We start from the raw sequence: 20610 nt of genomic DNA, 5'->3' as shown, positions 1-20610 counted from the left end.
TTGTATCACGCCCAAGCCTATGGGAATGATGTTGTACTCACCCGGGGCTAGGTTCTTAGCTGTCAGGTATTATGATTAGATTTTTGGTTATTTATTGGTTAGAGTGATTAAGCAGTGGGGGCAAGGGTTAGCTGTACGGTGACGGTGTGACTGTTATACGGTCTATTTTAGGCCGTTAGATTGTCTCTCCTAGTCACTGACCGCTGACCGGTGTCAAGCACTACTGACCTACTCTACTGTTATGTGATTATAGCATGCTTGATTATTTTATTTTTGTTGCATGGTTTGATATGCACATGGGTTCGGGCTGCATGATGGGATCATCATGATTTGGTTATGCTTGATCACGGACATTTTAGATTGGTCAGGTTGCATCCAGCACGGGCATATGCATCGCGTGTGATTTACTACGTGGGCGGAGCATGGCCTGATGCCTAGATGTATGGGCGCCTTGTATCACGTTGGTGCTCATTACGCCTTGCATTTTATATGCATTGCATAGTTACTAGTAGTTATTAGTTCTCGGACGGGAGTACCGTTCAGAGGGAGCCTTTGGCTCGACTGTCGGGAGTACCGGCAGGGATACGGGTGACGGGAGTACCGACCCGGGACAGTGCGCACAAGTTTGTGGTGATTTATGTTGCCTTTCAAGGCAGCGGCAGGTTGGTATGGGACTTGGGTGCCAGGTGTTTTATGTGGGCCCCAAGGACCGGTATATGTTTTATTATGCGGCACTGTTGCGTTGTTGCATCACATGACTTGTGTGTACATGTGGGTTTATATTTGAGGTGATCTCCTCTTCTGTTTCGTTTACAGCCTTCCTTTTCATATAAACTTGCTGAGTCTTGCGACTCACCTTGCTTTCCATCATTCCAGGTAAGGGTAAAGCAAAAGTTGAGGGCGAGGACCGCGCTACCTAGCAGCCAGCCGTGTCGGTAGGGTGTACAGTTAGTGTAAGCACCCCCGCCTGGATATCCCAAGCACCCGGACTACCCGAACGGGAGCGCCTACGGGAGGAGAAAAGAATGAGACACCAGACAAAAACCACCCCGGCATGCATACTCAAAGATGAGAGCAACGGAAGCGAAGAAAAACACATGCATGCACTATGGGTACCCCGCTAACACAGCGGTCACAAGATAAATAAACAAACACAAACTCCTGTGCCGAAATACACAAGACTCGAGAAAACACCTGGCACAGTAGAAAATAATAGAGTAGACCCTACACAATCATCAGAGTTGACAGGGATTGACGAGACTGCCTGTACACCACACCGACTCTGCCGTTAAAGCTGACTCCCTTGCTATGGCCCACGCCGCCACTACCTGGAATGATGGAAAGTAAGGTGAGTCGAGAGACTCAGCAAGCATAAGGAAAAGAAAGGCTGTAGGCTGAGTATAACCAAAAAACTCTTCCCAAAATAAACCCCCAGGTACACACAAGCTATGAGACGCTACAACACAACAGCTCAATAGCATAACAAAATAAAAGCACATACCGGTCCTTGGGGCCCACATAAGACACTTGGCACCCAAGTCCCATACCAACCTGCCGCTGCCCTAAAAGGCAACAAATGTCTCCACAAACCTGCGCGCGCTGTCCCAGGCCGGTACTCCCGTCACCTGTATCCGTCGGTACTCCCGACAACCGAGCCATAGGCTCCCTCGGAACGGTACTCCCGTCCGAGAACTAAATACTACCAGTATCCATGCAATGCACATAAAAATGCAATGGCGTAGTGAGCATCAACGTGATACAAGGCGCCCATACATCCAGGCATCAGGCCATGCTCCGCCCACATAGTAAACCACACGCCATGCATATGCCGCGCTGGATGCAACCTAACCAAGCTAGAATGTTCGTGTCCAAGCATACTCAATAAATGAATATCCCAACATGCATCCCGTACCCATGTGCATATCAAATCATGAACAGTAATACAAGGTATCTAATCATGCAGTAAATCACATACCGGCAGAGCTACTCAGTAGTGCCCGACACCGGCCAACAGTTAGTGACTAGGAGTGTCCGCCCGACGGTCCACTTTAGGGCCGTACCGTAGTCTACCCCAACGTCACCAAACGGTTGACCCCTGCCCCACTGCTCAATAGCTCTAACCAAATCATACGTAAATCCGAGAAAAACCGTAAATAAAACCCGCATGACTAGGAACCTAGTTCTCCAACTGGGTTCAACATCATTCCGAAAGGAATGGGGGTGGCACAAACCCCCGTAGGCTCACAACAAATAAAATTATAAAAGTCTCAGATTTAATTTAAATTAAAACAAATGAATAATAGTTCAACCAATAAGACAAGGTACCGAATTAAAGTAAGGGAGGTGATAAAATACAGGAAATCACGGAGTCTTTCACGGGAATTAAAGAACACGAGAAGAGGGTTAGGAGCTTGCCTTTACACGACCGTTTCCTCAATTTCTTGCATTCCCGCTGCGAAGTAAAATGTTTAAAAACGTTTGATAACAATTAATAAAACCCGAGACTCACATTAATTAAATCTAATCGTATAATATAATTAATTTAGCCATCTAAATCCCACATAGGCACCTCGTAAATAAAATCCCAATAAATCTCATATTTCTTTTAAATTAAATCATGCCCAAAACATTCCTAATTCGTATAATTAATACGCAAAATCAAACCGAATTAAGGGAAGACAAGGGATTCACCAAATGGAAATAGATCGCAAGGGTAGAGGAGAACTTGCCTCGCTTAAGCTGATTACAGCGTTTCCATGCTTAAACATCACCAAATTAATACACGCTGTAAATTAGATTAAACTCCCAAAATTAATAAAATTGAGCCCAAAATTAAATTTCAACCGTAGAGAATGTATAACACATAATTATTTACTTACCTGATTAATTAAATCACGATTAAACGTAATTTAATCTTCAATTTTTCTCTAAAAAATGACCCTCGCGCGCGCTGCTTCTTCTTCATTTTTCTTCCTCTGGTTCTGTCTCAAATTTGGCCGAAATCGGCCTTAAAATCGCAGCAAAAATGCTGCTTTAACGCGAGGCAAATGGGCGGCCCACAGCGCGCCACGTGGCGCGCCCAGCAGCTGCACATGGCTGCCACCGCCTTGCCCAAAACGACGCCGTTTTGGGCAAGGATTTTGGCTGAAAAATCAGCCAAAATTCTCCAGCGCGCGCGCACACCCGAGGGGGCTCGAACCCGCGACCTCACCCAGCACACGAGCACTCGCGACCGCCCGCGCTAGCCGACTCCTTTAACCATATAATGCCTTCACTTATATTTAAGGTGATTTGCGGCCACTTCGGCAAATCACATTTCAGCCCCCAGAACTTTCATTATTGGCACACACACCCCAGACTCCAATTTCCTTTATTGCACTTACACCCGAAAACTTTCAAAAATCCATTAAATTAATTTATTTTTTCTTATATCTCCAAATTCCCAAATAAATTAATAATTTCCATAAATGCAAGAATTAATAATTATCTTATTTACTTATTTTCTCAAAATAACATAAGTAAATATTTTCTCTTAATTTCTCTAATACTCCAAAATGACATCAAATGCCAAAATTATTAATCATTATTTATTTCTCAAATTTTCGGGATATTACAGTTAGCTGCCCCCGTTTTCTCTGATGTTTTGTTAAGAGTTCTGACTCTCATTTTTGACTGTGCCCGGCTGTTTCTTATATCTTTTATCGTTGGCACAGGTGTCTCTATATTTTTATATACTCCTTAACTGCTGTTCCAGCAGGGTACTTGTAAGCGTGCATGTATATTGTTTTGCTTCCGCTGTTGTATTTTTCGTATGTATGCATGTCAGGGTATTTTTGTCTTGTGTTTGTTTCTCTTCTCTTATGTAGGCGCTCTCGTTTGGATAGACCGGGCGGTTGGGATATCCGGACGAGGGTGCTTACAAAATTTAAAAAAAAAATCAATTATATGGGATTAATATCTTTTCACGATTTAAAAAAAAAATGGAGATTAATTTGCATTTTTAGTTCGAAGATGAATTGGATTTTTCTTAGATTATGGACTAATTGGCTTTTGTATTTTTTTTTTTAGAGTAAATTTAGATTTTTCCTAGTTTAGGACCAATTAGGATTAATAATTACATCTTTTCTCTATTTTTTCTTTTAAAATCATCAATTGGCATCATTTTCTTCCTTTTAAAGGTAAGTTTGATATTTTTATTTTTAATTATTTTATAATAATAGAATTATATATAATTATTTAAAATTAATTGGGACATTATCATATTTTTTTAGACGTATAATAGTGTTTTTAAAGATGTCAAATGAGATTTTCAGTCAAAAATAAAAATTGTAAAGAAGTCAGGTGTTATAAATTATAAACTTTTAAGGGAATAATAGTGAATGTTAGCTAAAATATTACCAACAATAAATTGGAAAGATGGACTGTTAATAGGTGAAGGGCAAATGTTAACTTCCAAAAAATTAAGTTTAAAATTAGGGAAATTCTATTTGCATTTATCTATTTCATTTTCGATAATCACCTTCTATAATTATATAATTATTTTTTTAAAAATACCCTTATACACAGCCATCCCACTTGTATCCTCATCCATCATCACATTTGACCATCATTGCCCATCATCGTCGATGGCCAGGAGAAATGTGGCCACCTATCATCGTACTCGCCAGCAATCGCATTCCATTGGCCGTATCGTCATCATTACAGACGATCGCAAGGAACGTCAATGCGAGAGAGAGAAAAATGAGTGCAATGATGGGTGGCTTATAATCAAAGATAAAAATAACTTGAACTCTTAGGTATTTTTAATATGGGTGTAAAGAGCAAAAATGGTGGTTACATATAAAATTTCCCTTAATATTGTTTAATTAGCATTTTACAAAATAAAAAAAATTGTTTGAAATAATTCTATTAACTTAAAATATTTTTAACCAAAAAGTTTTTTTTTTTCAATAGATATTGTTATTATTCCAAAGTCCCGGCCCTCGTTATTCTCTCTACTCTAGTGCAATAAGAATAAATTATTTTCCTTTATTCTCTAGTTGAGTTATCAACAAGAACCTACGACTTACTTAAACGCAAAGAATAAATTTATCACTAGAGCTGGGAAAGGACCCACTCTTTTCTTTCATTCTCTCCCTCTTTTCATCAACTTGGAAGCATCGTTAAGAAGCAAAAGAAAGAAAAAGAAAAATACATGAATGTAATGTGATAAATAATGAATATGCCAGTTCATAGGCTTACTACACGTTTGTTCCAATTTAGTTAAGTAATCAGTTCCAAAATAATGGGTTAGTTAAATCATTCATCTTGTACTTCACTGTTCGGTAGCTACTTATGTAACTTTTTTTGGCTCCATCCACTTTGACCATTTGTTTTGGATCATTTATGAGTGCTCACGTTAACTATTGCAGAGGAAAATAATTTCTGGATCCCGTTCCGTTTCCACCATGTTCCGATGCTGCTCTTCTGATGAAATCTATCGAAAACAATGTTCAGATTGAATAGAAAGGCAAAGCAATACCAAACAGATACTCAACAGCAAGCCCCCTCCATGTAATGTAGCCTCGAGTTATGAAGTTTGAATATCAGCCAGCCACTTCCTTTTTGTGGTATTGGAAATTACTAGCCAATGCAGTGGCAAGAGATTTTTTTTTGTCCCTTAGTATGGGATTCAAATCTTAAATCATTCTAATTGCAAAATAACTCAAATCTCGTGACGCCAAAAATAATAATAATAATAATAATAAAGCAGTGCATAAAAAAACCTGGCCGTGCATTACGGTGCCTAAGGTAACTAACATTCTAGTCTTCCCGACAGTGGATATAACTCAATTTGGACATCCTTAACGAGAAAAAAAGCTCATGATCATGATGGTCAGCAGGAGTTGTTACATTAGTCGACAAATCATCCTCTTTATTTAGCAAAAATAATAGAAATCACTACACGTTGCTTACTTGTAGAGGGAAGAAACAGTAAATGGATTGAATGCTAGTGTGTGTGTGACCACGGCCTAACAGTGGTCATATTCCATAGTGACACACAAGATATAAAAAAGGAAACCGTAAAGAAAACTGCTCCAACAAAGAGAGGAGAGATGAGATCGTTACGTTATATAACCAACGCATACAACCCATTCCTATTCACATTATATAAAAAAACAAGAGGCTAAGACAAAATTTACAGATCCACTAGCGTGTGTAACAGCTACTGATTTCTGTTATCATAACTTTGACATGCTCAACATTTAAATCTATTTAAAATGAGGTACTGCCACTACATACTTTCTTATGTATCAACTAAGCCATGAAGAATACCTGCTGGCGTGGCAGCCATTTTCTTGATGTTTTGGTCCGGCCAAACGAGGCCTCAATTCTTTGTTACGCCAATTGATTTTCTTCTACTATGAGTTGACCTTTGTAGCGTGTGATGCTTTACTCCATCCAGTTTTCAGAATAAATAAGAGATGATGCTCGGGTTTTGAGTCCCTTTTTACATGAAGCGTTCGTTGCTTGGCTCACCTGCATTACTTCTTTCCAAATCAAAGTTAGCGAAAGAGTTAATTAGCCTTTGAAAGCGGTAAATGTAGCAGTGATCAACCTACTTCTTGCGTTTGCTCTTTGGAGTTGAAGAAGATGAAGGGTTACTGTGCCAGTTCCTTTTCCTTTGGTTGATGAACCAATTATTAATTTGCTTTAGTTGCAAACCTGTTTCTTGCACCAATCTGGCCTTATCTTCTTCCTGAAATGGAATTTTGACAAGAACATAGGCTGGGTTACCTGGAAAATACCCTAATATTGAACTGATAACAGAAAGTATACACTCTTACTGTTGGATAAGGCCACTTCGAATGTGACTGCCACCAGGCTTTCAAAAGGGATGTGGTGTCACCCGGCAGCTTTCCTGCTCTCCTTTTTCGAAGAATTTCCTCTCTGATATCCACAATCTTGTCCTTGTAACCCTAACAAGGAGAAGGGAAAAAAGGTGATTAGCTGCAGTGGATTTAGAAAAACTTTAAGCAAATGTATGATAAATCAATAATTCTTACCTGTTTTAGCTCATGCTTTAACTCTTGCCTCACCCGTTCCATCAGCGACCTTTCATTTTCAGTTGGGACAAGAGGACCAAAACCCATGCTGTCTGGTCCATCCAGGTTTCCGTCGAACAAGTTGGTGTCACTATCTGCTTGGTCATCATCATCGTCTGACATAGTTGCACCTGAGCCTTCTCCTGGTGCTACGCCTGTTTATCCATCATCATTAGTTATCTCCAAAGGAAAATAAGTTAAATAGTGGTGGATACAGGTTTGGAAATTAGGCACGGATACAGATATCTCGAAAGGAAAAAAGACGGCTGAAAGGCCAACTAAGTTTATCGGCTAAACAGGCCGCATTAATCGTGTATTTACTATAGGTGTGAACTGAAGACATGGCGGAAGAAAACGAGGAAGAACCACAATAGTAACTAAAACCGTGTACCAAGAAGACAATATGCCAAGCCTTTATATGTGAGGCTGCAACTTGAATCCTCTCTCTCACATTTCCCCCAGCAAGTTCTTTTTTGTCTTCCTCAAATCTCATTTGCTAAATACTTATTCCATTTCATCTACTCCCCGCAGGAATGTACCAAGAAAACAAAATGACTAAAATACTACCATGAAATGGTTCATTAGTTAACCCCAAAGAACCGAAGCGAGGTTTTTGTTTACCAAGAAAGAGGATTGCCACAATGATAATATAAAGCAAAGCTGAAATACTAGTCAAGCGTATGAAACGAATTCCTATCAATTTGTGAAATGACGTATCAGAAAAGCATAAAATTTTGTGAAAGCAGGTATACTGGCAGAAGGGAAAAACTAAAAAAAGGAATTCTTCCCAAGTACAGATGGGAATCCAAACTAAAGAAGGAAATGGTGAAGAAGAGTCATTGCTTTTGTTGACAGATGAAGAAGTTTCCACAAGGTAGAAAATACATTCAAATACTGCAAATAAAGAACTAAGGGTGTGTTTGATTGCATTACCTAGAATTTAATTCTAGGTAATGATTGACTAGAAAACAAAAACCATCCCACCCCCTTAGAAAATGAATTATATGGAAAGAAGCTTTAAATGCTTGTACCATACACATTTTTCCATAGAAAAGTTAAAGAGTGTTTGATTGCTTCCATAGAAAATGTGTAATAATTACATATTTTCTATGGTAAATGTGTGCAATCAAACACACTCTTAAGTCAAGATTTTGAGCAGACATTGACCTCCTCTTCCTGTCAGCCTAACATTTCTTCACACACAATGTCGAATGATGAAAATCCATTGCCGTATAGAAGTGAGAACTTGATAGTGTTAAGCTTCTTGGGGAGACCCACTGTATTGGACGCATTTGGTTTTAGATTCATAGAGAGAGAAATTTATCTTGAATTGAAATGAAAATTGGGGCAACCAAAAGGCCATCTAGTAAATATACAATTACACAAACAATGTTTTTTCACATGTAAGATCTAAGGATGTGGAGCCCAAAAAGAGCATTTGTACAGGAATGATACTAAATACCTAGGAAGTAGATGCACTTGCTCCAACTGATTTTTATGACTTCTACCTATTATAATCATTTTCAAACAAGGTTATTTCCTATATCTGGTGTATTTTCTCTTAGAATTTGTCACAGATCATAAGATTCTCTTAAACAATTATAAAGACCAAACAGATCTTGTGGATCTTGGGTCCACCTAAGTTACTGACCTTGAGACCTTGTAGATCACTAAATCCAAAAGCAACACAAGTTCCAGTTCAGTTGCCTTTGAGATCTCATGTATCACTAAATTCACCGTCTTCGTAAAGAATGTGTTGTCAGTTTTCAAACCGATCAAATCAATTTGCAATTTGTTAGAATGCAACCTTTCACAAAGAATGGGTTGTATTATGATTCATTCCTTGCTATTTTACAGAATATCAAACTAGCACTATGTCTGCCAACTTACAAATTTTGTGCATGCATTTGAGATGAAAAACACTTCTGAAAAGAACAAACAGCAATCTAATGTAGTTTTGAGACAACAAGCCAAAGCAAAGATAGGATTTACATTGTTTCAGAACATTCAACTTGCCCAAACAAGGGCACATAGTGTAAGAATCATTTTCATGTTTTCCATGAACACAATAAAGCAAGTACTACATCGACTGTAAATAAACTGGAAATTCCTATAGTTTTAGAGATTGAATATCGTTAATGAACTACATATGCTACCTATATTGTTACTTGTTAGCCTTTTCCCCTCGGTTCACATAATTGAAATGGAATAAAAAAATTGTACACTTTAGTTTCAGTTTTGGCCACTTGTAATCCAAATTGAATCAGCTAATAGATTAGCCTAGAAAAAGTATGTTCCAGTTGTTTTCTACAATTAAATTTAGGAGCAAAAGCAAATACACATTGTGACAGTGCTCTTGAAACAATGGAAACTTTCTCCATACAAACTTGAAATTTTTTTATCAATTCCCCCAATCTGACACTCTCCTAGAAAGAGGATCTTAATTGCAAGTTCTCTAAAACCTGAGTTTAACAGAGCATACTTCTGGTAGAATATGATCGACATAGTCACCCATGGATTCTTAGGTCCTCTCATTCCATACACAGAAGATGAATAAATAAGAATATCATCAGAACAGCTTTGAGCTAAGATGTAAATTTAAACAAGTAAATAAGAGTCACACATGCCAAGACCCTAGGGTATAATGGTCATTAAAGCTTGCGGCAATTACTGCTTCGTATTTTCTCTGTTACAACTTGTATTTTTCAGTTACATTTCTGTTTTAGAATGAACTGCTGTAATACTTTCAGCTACAAATTATAACTGAAAGAACTAACGGTAGGAGTGGCTATATAAGCTCGGCGAGATGATCTTTTGGAGACTGTTGAGTAATAAACAGGATTCAAGATTTCTCTCTTCAATTCTCTCCTGAATTTCTCTCTGATTTCTCCCTATTCTTTCTCTCTTTCTCTGTTCTTCTGAATTCTCTCTCTCTCTCAATTTCTTCCAATTTCCACTAAAAACCCTAGGTCAAACCTAGATCCCTGACATCACAATGGTAGCTTCCGCCTCTCAAAAGTGCTCAAACCTGACTGAATAAAAGGAGCCGTTAAGAAATAAAAGCTAACAATAGTGTCATTTTGTGCTCCTAGCATACATTTTCATCTACTAAGCATTATGAACCTATTACCTTCAATATGGACCCAACTCACATGGGTAACCTCTTTATCTTTCTGCCAAAATTCACAATGTAGCATAATATATCAAGATCCAGAAAACCTTGTAAAATTGATGGGAAATACATTGATTTCTTCATCTAACAAAAAGAATATTATCTTCTATGCCAAACTTCACCATGTTAACTGCACTGGCCATGTATTTTTTTTTTCTTTTTCCTTTTTTATTTTTCGTTTTGGTGGACTAGTCCAAACACTAATCATTGTTCAAACTTCACATCTAAATGAGGTGGCTGTTATTTAGCACATGAAAGCAGGGCAAGAACACGGTCAGTGAACTTCCTTACATCCAAATGCCTTAGGCAATCAGAGAACATCTCTTTACTATTATGATTTCTTCTCAAGATAATTGCAGAATCACAGGCCAACAATCACAAACTTAAGCTTCAAACATCATAATCAACATGTTGCTGCTAATGCTTGCATTAGCCAAATAACACCTACCTCATTTAGTAGTCTGAACTAGGATTAACATCTTCCTTGGTTAGTTTTAACTGCTCCCAAGATAATTACACAATCACATGCTTAAGCTACAAACATTGTAACTAACGCACACTAATACACCGTGAAGAGTTTAGTCAGGCACAACAACTAGCATCTCATAAAATGAACTACAACCCATATTATGAAACATAAGCATTAAGTGTATGTTATTGTTACCGCATATGCATATAGTTATTGCATGGCATGGCATTGTCCCATTTTACCATGGAAAATATCTACTCTCATTGATTTTCAAACTGAAGATGGTAAATAGTAGAGAGAGAGAGATACAGAGACAGAGAGTGTGTAATGAACAATTGCTTAAGATACTAAAATAATCAAGGAACAATTGCTTCAGTATCAGAAGTAGATGCAAGAAGATGTTTGTTTCAAAAATTAAAGCATGAGAATTGGAAAAACAAATAAACTTGTGAAACGTAAAGCATCTTCAAAGTACCTTGTAAATAACAATAATTATAATAATAACAATGCATCCTCAAGCAAAAGGAATTAGCAATCAAAAGCAGAACAGCAGGCAGACCATAAATGATGAAAAAATCACAAATATATGAAATTTATCTAAAGAAGAGAAGTAATTAACAAAAGCCATAAACTGTACCATTTACTAGTTTAATTGTACTTGACATATTCAATTATTGATTATGACTGATACATATGTAGAAAATAAATAAGTAAAGCCTAACAAGAATCCACCTGTTAAACTTAGCAGAGACTGTTCGAGCTCCCAACAAGCCATAACTGCTTCCATTGCATGGACACGGACGTGTTGTTGCAATTGTTCTTTGAAGGAAGAGAGTAACAGAACATAATGTGTCTACATCAGAAGAAACAAAGACGGGGAAGGAAGGAGAAAAAGGAAGATTCAGACAAATACAATGATTAATTGTGTTAAATAAAACTGGTTCCTGAAGATGCAAAAAAGTTACGTAATAAAAATTGGTTCATGATTATCTATAAGATTTCTGGAGTTCTACAAGAATCAGGGTATATTTTGATCAATATCTTTATCAGTAATGGGAATAATAGCAAACTTTGCAACAGAATATAATGGCAATAACTTCAAAGAAAGATAAAAACTGTCAAATTACTTAAGAATCATTGACCCAACTGGTCCAGCTAAATGACAAAGGAATCTAAGCATAAGAACGTGAATACTTCAAGTACTATGCACCACAGGTATCAAATAATTCTCTAAATGAATTAACAGCACCATTGTCACGTTGCAGCCTGGACATCCATTATTACAATCCAAAAATCAATTAATGCTACAAGTTGCAACAATTATTTCACAAAGAATATTACTGTTTCCATCAATAAGAAATACATAAAAAGTCTTTTAATCAACAATAACATTATGATTGAACTTGAAAGTTTTTCTTAATTGATATTGAATGAAAACATTTTCAGCAAAGCAAGATTCTCAATCTAACCTTTAGTGAGAATCTAATTATCAGAAAAGTTTAGCAAAACTTCAAATGAAAAACAACAACTGTATTCTCTTAAGATTCAACAGATTTTAGGTTCTATTTTGATAGAGCTTCTTAGATATCAACTATGTTAGCTGGGTCTTTCATAGAACACTCCTTGAAATATAAAAAATTGTGAATACTAATATAAAAGTACACAAAAAGGATTAATTAATTCTGATCAAAATCAATAGTACTGAACTACGATGACTGGGCTTTATTCAAAGAAGAAGACATTATTGAGAAGGTATTTTTGCAAGTTGAAGCATCTTAAATTCTTTGAATAACAAACAACGCTGGTAAGGAAATATCAAATTATTAAAGAGAGCATAAATTTTGAACTATCAGTAACTTAGTGACACTAAAAGAACCATCTTAGGTAAACCATTAGCTCCAACGGCTTTACTCAGGATGTCTTGTTCCCTAAAACTAAAACCCCAGTTTATTCTGTACAAAAAGTTAAAAGTTAATTAATTTTTCTCAGAACCAGAACGTCGTCCAGAATAAAACAGAGACCAATCCATCAAACGAGTGGAAGGAAGTACCTACAAACAGATTCCCCACCCAGAGCACTCTCAAAGTCTGAATAATTAGTGTACCAAGCGAAATTATTCCTCTTATGACGTGACAATAGGACATTCGGGCTTCACATTGGCATGTTAAAACAAATATCGGGAAAAGAACAAACTTGAAGACATGATAATATATATTCTTTGTTTTTCACAAAACTTCACCAAATGTACACACACTACTCACTCTTCATATCCCGCCACGGCTTAAGTGCGACCGCCCTCCCTCCCGAAAGCACTATAATAAAATAAAAGGGCAAGGAACACCCCACCCCCCCCCCCCCCCCCTTTTCTCTCGCTATACATACGGACACATGGAAAGAGTTCTCCGTCTATAAATAGAAAGAGTAGTGCATAGACGCATAAAAACATAGAGAAAATCAAGAAATTTGGACAATTCACGGAACTAAAATATATTTGAACTGGGACAAGCGCCAATCAGTTGGAAAATTTATTGAACCAAAAATAAATCAATTTGAATATTGCATATTAGTCGCATAAAATTGTATTAAGCAAGCACAGGTAGAGTTAACGCGTATACATGCACCAAAAGGCACAAATTCTGGATGAAAACGCCATATGAATACGTGAAGAAATTTACCATGAACTGGTCCAGGTCCTTGTCGTCCAGAGTCTGATTGCCATGTCCGAGAACAGAGTACTTAGCCACCACATGCTGCGACTGAGCGAGCTGCGCATCGATCCTCGGCAGCTGATCGACCGGCGTGGCGATGCGAAGGCACTGAACATGCGCCGATAGCAGCTGCTCGTACAGAGGATGCGCCAATATGTCGGCCTTGCATTTGGCGCTCTGCCAATCGCTCTCCTCGTCGCTATCGCTCCTCCGGCCCGCCTTCTTCTCCTGATTCATCGCCTGAACCTCGTCCCCCTCGCCGTGCACCGGCCGGGAGAGCCACTGGTTCGACGCCGACGAGTCCGAGTTCGCGTGGCGGAGAATCGCGCTGTTAAGCCACGTCGGTGCAGCTCCTCCGCCGCCTCCGCCCGCAAGACCCTGCGTCTTCCCGGCGGCGTCCGGGGAGGAGTGCTGAAGCTGCTCCGGCAGTATCCCCCGGAGAACGGCCGTGTTGTCGGTCAGGTGCTGGTCGGTAAAGTGGTGGAGAGCCATTTCTTGGGAGAGATGGTCGTGGAACGCCATTAAGTCGTTCACAAACACACGCCTCTTTCAAAGCTCTGCTCTCATTTTTCTACAGAGAGAGAGAGAGAGAGAAACAAAGAGGGAGGAGGAGAGGATTATTCCAATTTAATTGTCGTATCGTATCACAAGTAGATGGATGTAGACACCATCACCACCATTGCTACAGAAATTTATAGAATTAAATGCTTCACAAATTCACCTCTAAATTTCTCAAATTCAAATTTGTGTTAATCCTGTTCATATTTTAACCTAATCAAGTAAAGGTTTAATTAGTCAAATTATTGTCAATAATTCAATATTAAATTAGTGTCATCCAAATTAATACTCTGTTAATTTATGATTCAAATGGTTTGTTTGCCGAATATAAGGAGCTACCTCGCGTGGAACTGATAACGGCGGACCGGCGGATGGCGGCCACCGACGCAGCCGCGTGGGGGTGGAGAGAACGGTGGCGGAGGAAGGAAAATAAATAAATAAATAAAGGTGGTGGAAAGCTTTATTTGATTTCTCAAGGCACGGGGGCGTGATAGACGGGTGGATGGGTGCCACGTGGCATAAATAATGGAAAAAAGACAAAAAAATAGGTCACTGATTGTGTGGAGGTGAGGCAGGTAAGGTGTGGCTTTGTTTCTGAGGCTACGCTTGGGTGCGGCCTAAAGCAGAGTGGTGGGTCGTGAAACTCTTTTGCTCTCCGCTGAGCAATAAATGCACACCTCAATGACTCCTTGACTTTTGGCCACGTAGATATTTTGTGAATGAATACTTGGTATTAGCTTTTTAATTAATTTTCTCCCTTAAAACTGTCAGGTGTTTTATTATTATTTTTCAAATAAACTTTTAAATTTATATTTTAAACTTCTAACACTACTTAGAAATAAAAAAAATTGCATCAATAAATTCTTTAATAAGAAGCTATTGATATTATTATACCAAACGTTTTATAAATCTTTTTAATAAGAAGTTATTGATATTATTATACTTTAAGTATAATAAATGTATTCTATTAATTAATAATAAAATAATTATTTTATAACTAAAAATAAAATAACATAAAATACAATTTATTATGAAAATAATGATTTTTAACATTTTCCTTTCCCAAAATTTTAAAACAACTGTTTCTAATTGCACTGAGTTTGCTAAAAGAAAACAAAAATTAAAGGGAAGCAACAAAGAAAAGAATCAATCAAGAGAACACGAAAGAGGATTCAAGGGAAGACGAGGTGGACCGCGCGGCAGGTGATTGTGTGACATAGCCGTATTCTGGACCACTCGCGGACAGTGACCCTCACGTCAGTACAAGAAACACGCGTCAACCTATTCTTCGGCTGGACCACTTGTGGGGACCACATCGAAGCACGCGCCATCGATTTCCCAATGCCCTATGGCCACGTGGACGTGGAAGAGGGGGCACCTTATGGGGCCCGCACAACACGGCTTTGTGTGTGCTTTCTTCTGCGCCGGCGGCTAAAGTGACAGGGTGTTCACGCGCGTGCTTTGTGGTCCCCGCCCCGCCCGTAGTCTTCGATTTTAATTTTTGGAGACCAACCGACCTAGGGCTGTATCCAACGGCTTGCTAAATGGATCATCAATTTTAAATTTAACGAAGTAACCCTAAAATCTCAATTTTAAATTTAACGAAGTAACCCGAAAATCACGTCACCAAGAGTCTCACCAAATTCATTCGTCAAATTTTTTACCAATCTCAAAATCATTGTTAACTGTACTGATCAAAATTTATAAGAATAACATTGACATCCCATCCCCCCCCCCCCCCCCCAACAACCATTAAAATTGGAGACACGACATCAATTAAAGAAAAAAAAAAGTACAATTGCGGTGAAAGATAAATTGACAATCGGATCCGATAATTGTGGCTACTTCACAAACGACAGCAACTTATAGAATGGTTATAGCAACTCTACGATCAACTATGACAAAAATGAGTAGTAGAACGATTGGTTTGTGATTTTTTTTGAATTTTTTATTTATTATTTTGTAAATTTTTTATTTTTTATTTTCTAAACATGTGTATATATGATTATTGATTTGTATATTTGATTATTGATTATATGTATATATATATCTAATTATTTTGTGTATTTAATATTGATTATGTGTAGTGAAAATTATCTATAAAGTAAAATAAATAGAATTAAAATTTATTAATAAATAAATTAAAAAAAATTGAAGTATTGTTGGAGCAATTATAATTTTTAAAATAAAATTAATTATATATAATATAATAGGTGGATCGTTCGGACCAATCTTGACCCTCTTCTTAGGTCCAATTTCAATCATTTTCTTACGTTAATAAAAAAAATATCATAATTTACACTTGAAAAAGGTTTAAGTATATATATATATATATATATATGCCTTATTTGGGAAAACTATAGAAAGCAACAGAATGTTCCATTATCATAATAATACACCAAAAGTCAATTAATATACCTTCATAATAATAGATCTATAAAAAGAATTCTTAAAAAAGAAATAAGAATATGTCTATTCATTATAACATAGATTTCCATCTATTCTCTCCCAATTTAAAAGAGAGAGGAAAAATGTTGATTTGAAAGAATATTGGGTGGAAATTATTTTCATCCAATACCAACAAATATAATGTTCCATTTGATAAATAATAATTAGAAGAAGAACCCCTTTCCAATCTCCATCATTTGCCCTACCATCCTTAATTTCCCATTCCATGATTCTAGTTTCTAGATATGCTTGGACGTGGCTAGGAGGAGTCTAGTCTAGGACGGACGGCAGCATTTAAATTAATATATATGTTTAAAGACACCAGCTTTACCCTGATTGGTTGTACTAATTTAGATTAATTTAATTTATCATTGATTATCAGTATGGGTTTGCTTTGTTAGGCGCTTGATTTGGCAGGATTTGGTTTGTTCGTAGGTATGGAGACCAAGGAGCAGGATCCCTTTTGAGATCACATTAATTAATGCTCCCTAGTTAACAAAAGATATCATGGGTAAGTAAGTTGCTAAGATTTTTGTATCATATGGTGGAGGCACGGTCTCATTTTCATTATTATTTATTTATTTATTTATAATGTTAGTGGAGTTCAATGTAGCAAATTCAATACAAGAGGATTAATGACTTCTTCAATTGGGGGCTCTGAATTTGGCAGCGGCTTAATGGCCAAAAACGTTCCCCACAAGAAAGACAAAACCCTTATTTACTGACAAAAGCTGTGTACTCCTCTTATCGGAGTCTCAACTGGGGTTAGCAGTAAAGATTCAGTACGCTCACTGCCACTGCGGAGTACTGATTCACTTAATCTCTACTGTTGATTTCATCCGTACCCGACACATCAAGCTGAGATTGATTTGATCAGTCTCTCTCTCTCTCTCTGATTGTTTTGGAAAACAATAATAATGCTTCCCCCCAGTAACAGGGTTCTGTTTACACAGATTAAGTTCTATGGTAATACAGTGCGACGGGCTCATGGGGCCCCCCATTTTGAATTCATGCCATGCGCTAAACTTTGTGCGGCCGTGCTTCTTGCTTTCAAAAATTATGGATAAAGAAATAATTTACAAAAATTATAATCTACGGTAAGAATTTTTCTTTAATAATTCAAGACAAATGATTTTCGGTCCAATTCAGTAATTTAAACAGATTAAAATATCAATTTTCATGTCGCACCAATTAGTGAAAGCAAGGTTAAAGTAGATATTTTATCAAGAAACAAACGTATTTTAAGATCTTAATAATGTGTTAAACTATACAATGAACTTAACTAAAATATCCTCTTAAAACATTTAAATATAAAGTGTGTGACTCATATATGCACCTAAGCATATGCTTTTCAATTTTGTGGACTAAATTCTAAATTTCACTATCTTTGTCTTTTCTTTGGTATGACATTGATACTTTGGTTTGAAGTCTATATTTTTAGTGAAAAATTATGAAGTTAAAGTTAAGTGATAGTGAAATTGGATTTTTGAATATGTATGTAAACCCTAAAGAATGTTTATGTTTTAGTGGGTAGGTCACATCTGCTCTTTTAACCATCTCCAACCTACTTTTGAATGTTTGGCTTGATGGGAACTTTGATACCCATAATTCATGGATTCATTTTAGCAGCAAATACAGAGGCATTGTTTGGTTTTAACAATTAAAAAAAACAAAAAAAGAAAGAAAGATGGTCCAACATCATACAAAAAATGAGGAAGCCCACCATCAAATAATGTGTTGTAACATGTTGGTATTCTATATTTCAAATGAAACATCCAATCAATCAATTACAAAATGCCCTTAAACAAGATTGCGTGCACTTCTTAGTACAAATGAGATTGTCTTTAATTAACAAAATTATTATGTTATTTGCATTAGTCAAGATAATATTTACCTGATATGAACAAAATTAGAAGGAAATGTAGGCCCCATGCCTCAGAGGCGGAACCAGAATTTTGATTTAATGGGGGCGAAATTAAATACAAAAAGTATAATTTTTAAAATAAAATAATAATAATATTAAAAGATTTATTTTTTACAATTATTCCTTACGATTTTTCATACTAGAAATTGCAATTGTTCAATAAAGTTACCTTAATTATTTAAATTTTTAGACTCATTATGACTACGAAAGGCTAGTTCTTGTCATAGAAAAAGTCGAATACAATCAATTGATACATTCAGATGAATTCGATAATCACACAGTATTCATTCAAACTGCTTAAAGAAAATTGTCTTAATATTTTGCTCTTGATTCATTAAGATTTCACTATTATTTCAAATTTAATTATGTGCACTATTAACATCTCCAACATGAACTTCAAATCTATATATATTTTTTTAAATTAGTAAAAAAAATTTTCACAAAAGAATCGCTATCTCCTTGTGCCCAAATATTTGTTTTAAAAAAATAACAGTATAAGCAAAATTTGGCATCTTTATTTATATTATATTCCAACTAATTGTGTGTACTATTAGCATCTCCAACATGAACTTAAGTCTATCTTTTTTTAAAAAAAATTATTAAAACTTTTTTTCATAAAAGAATCACCATCTCTTTGTTCCCATTATTTATTTTAAAAAAATAACAGTATAAATAAAATTTGACATTTTTGCTTATATTATATTATAACTAATCACCAAATCTATTAAATCAATTTGGAATGAATCGTCTTGGTTTCGAAGTTGATACAGATCTCTTTGCAAGTAGGCTCTTTTAATTTAAATTCGAAAATTAACATTGTAATCTATTATTGTAGTTCTTAGGCCGAGATCCATTGAAAGTTATGCAATATCAATTTGCTCAATACTTGCTTTGTTAATTTGTTCTTTTTCTTCAATATAAATTTCCATAATACTTTATTTGCTTCACAATTTTCATCGATACTAAGCTTTATTTGTATCATCATTGTAAAAAAATAAAATTATGAGCAAATTATAAAAAATGTTGTGATGGTTACTACTGAACTATTATATATTTATTTTTTTAAATATTTTTTTATTTTTAATAGTAAACTATAATATAATTTTTTTATTTCTAATAATAAATTATTGTAAAAAATATATATTTTTTAAAAAAAGCTGCCCGCCTCACATGAATCTGCCCCTGCCACCCTCTCCTTTTTGTATGCTCGCGTCGGACAAACTCAAACATAGGTAATAGTAATATAATCTATTCAAATCTGTTCAATATAATAGAGCAAATCCGTTCAATATAATCTCAATAGTAATATAAAAAGAGTACAGATGAACTACTAAATTTATAATGGAATGTGAACAGTTGATTTCATTTAGTTTTATTTCTATTTTTTAACATCATTAACACTTAAACGAGCTTAGATTAAACTAATGATCTCTCCAACTGATTCAACTCGACTTATAACATGGTACCAGAGAAAATTGGTAGGAAAATACAAGGGGAATAATCACCTACTTGTGGATTGAACAGATGATGCATGCAACAATGTTAAGGAGAGGATAAGCTGGAGAGAAAAGCAACTTTTTGTTTGTGGTCCCTAGAGGAGGGCTTTGGTCACTTAATGTTAATCCCCACCCCCTTTTTTAAGCCCAATTGACAAGGCCTTGTTTGGCTAAGTGTCAGTGGTCCCTTGACGCTTTGCAAGAGAAAACCATCGCTCAGACCTCTGCTATCACTTTCTGATTTGATCCCCTGCGGGTAATTACAGCTCTGCCTGTCATGGAAAAAAGGCTTTATATCCAGGGACTTGTTTGCCAAACAAAAACTGGTCCCCCCCCCCCCCCCCCAAAGGGTTTTCTCCAAACATCATCATCTCCACCATCTTGAAATCTGCGTGTAAATTCATGGTCCCTCCCAAGGGTTCTCTCCAAGGTGATCCCAAGTATGAAGGATAAAATGTGAAGGCATCTTATATGAAAATTCAAAGCAAAGGGGGTGGGCCTGGGTGTTTCTTTGGAGTCCCAGAAGTGGGGCTGGGCGGGCTTTGTAGGAAGGACATGTTTGTCAAAGTTTCAGTGGTCCCCCTTGTATTCAACTCCAAGATGATATCCATTTATCAACATCATCGTCAGTACTTGTGAAAGGAAGCATCATTAGGACCCAACTTCTGGTACGAGTGACTCTTTAATCTACAAGAGTCAAAAGCCCTTTGTTTGTATCTAATTTTTAAATGAAGAAAAGTTTAGATTTAT

The 20610-nt window shown here is 36.5% G+C and overlaps 1 protein-coding gene across 6 annotated transcripts; it reads right to left on the bottom strand.

Annotated features, from left to right (window-relative positions):
- Positions 1–5139: 5139 nt before the first annotated feature.
- Positions 5140–14451, bottom strand: LOC127806189 (homeobox protein knotted-1-like LET12). 6 transcript variants are annotated; one of them, XR_008024364.1, is made up of 7 exons: positions 13402–14105; positions 11459–11579; positions 7047–7240; positions 6828–6959; positions 6603–6739; positions 6316–6530; positions 5140–5476 (listed from the first exon to the last, which is right to left on the bottom strand). XR_008024364.1 is itself a non-coding variant. In XM_052343314.1 (7 exons), exons 2-7 carry the CDS (start codon positions 13954–13956, stop codon positions 6491–6493), a joined length of 1179 nt encoding a protein of 392 aa, XP_052199274.1. In that variant the 5' UTR covers positions 13957–14005; positions 14332–14451; the 3' UTR covers positions 6049–6490. The 6 variants fall into 6 exon arrangements, 4 of the variants coding, with proteins under 4 accessions (XP_052199274.1, XP_052199272.1, XP_052199276.1 ...); XR_008024365.1 differs by having other exon boundaries at positions 5140–5466; XM_052343314.1 differs by lacking the exon at positions 5140–5476 and adding an exon at positions 14332–14451 and having other exon boundaries at positions 6049–6530; positions 13402–14005.
- Between the last annotated feature and the right edge of the window lie 6159 nt (positions 14452–20610).

The sequence above is a fragment of the Diospyros lotus genome, chromosome 7 (genome assembly GCF_014633365.1).
Source record: "Diospyros lotus cultivar Yz01 chromosome 7, ASM1463336v1, whole genome shotgun sequence".
Taxonomy (NCBI): Eukaryota; Viridiplantae; Streptophyta; class Magnoliopsida; order Ericales; family Ebenaceae; genus Diospyros; species Diospyros lotus.
This window is presented reverse-complemented; position numbering and strand designations above follow the sequence as displayed.

Coding starts and splice junctions, on each gene's coding strand:
- LOC127806189 (XM_052343314.1), bottom strand. CDS start 13,956: ATGGCGTTCCACGACCATCTCTCCCAAGAAATGGCTCTCCACCACTTT. Junction 6,740..6,827: donor CGAAGTGGCCTTATCCAACA/GTAAGAGTGTAT, acceptor ATTCCATTTCAG/GAAGAAGATAAGGCCAGATT. Junction 6,531..6,602: donor CCAAAGAGCAAACGCAAGAA/GTAGGTTGATCA, acceptor TGATTTGGAAAG/AAGTAATGCAGGTGAGCCAA.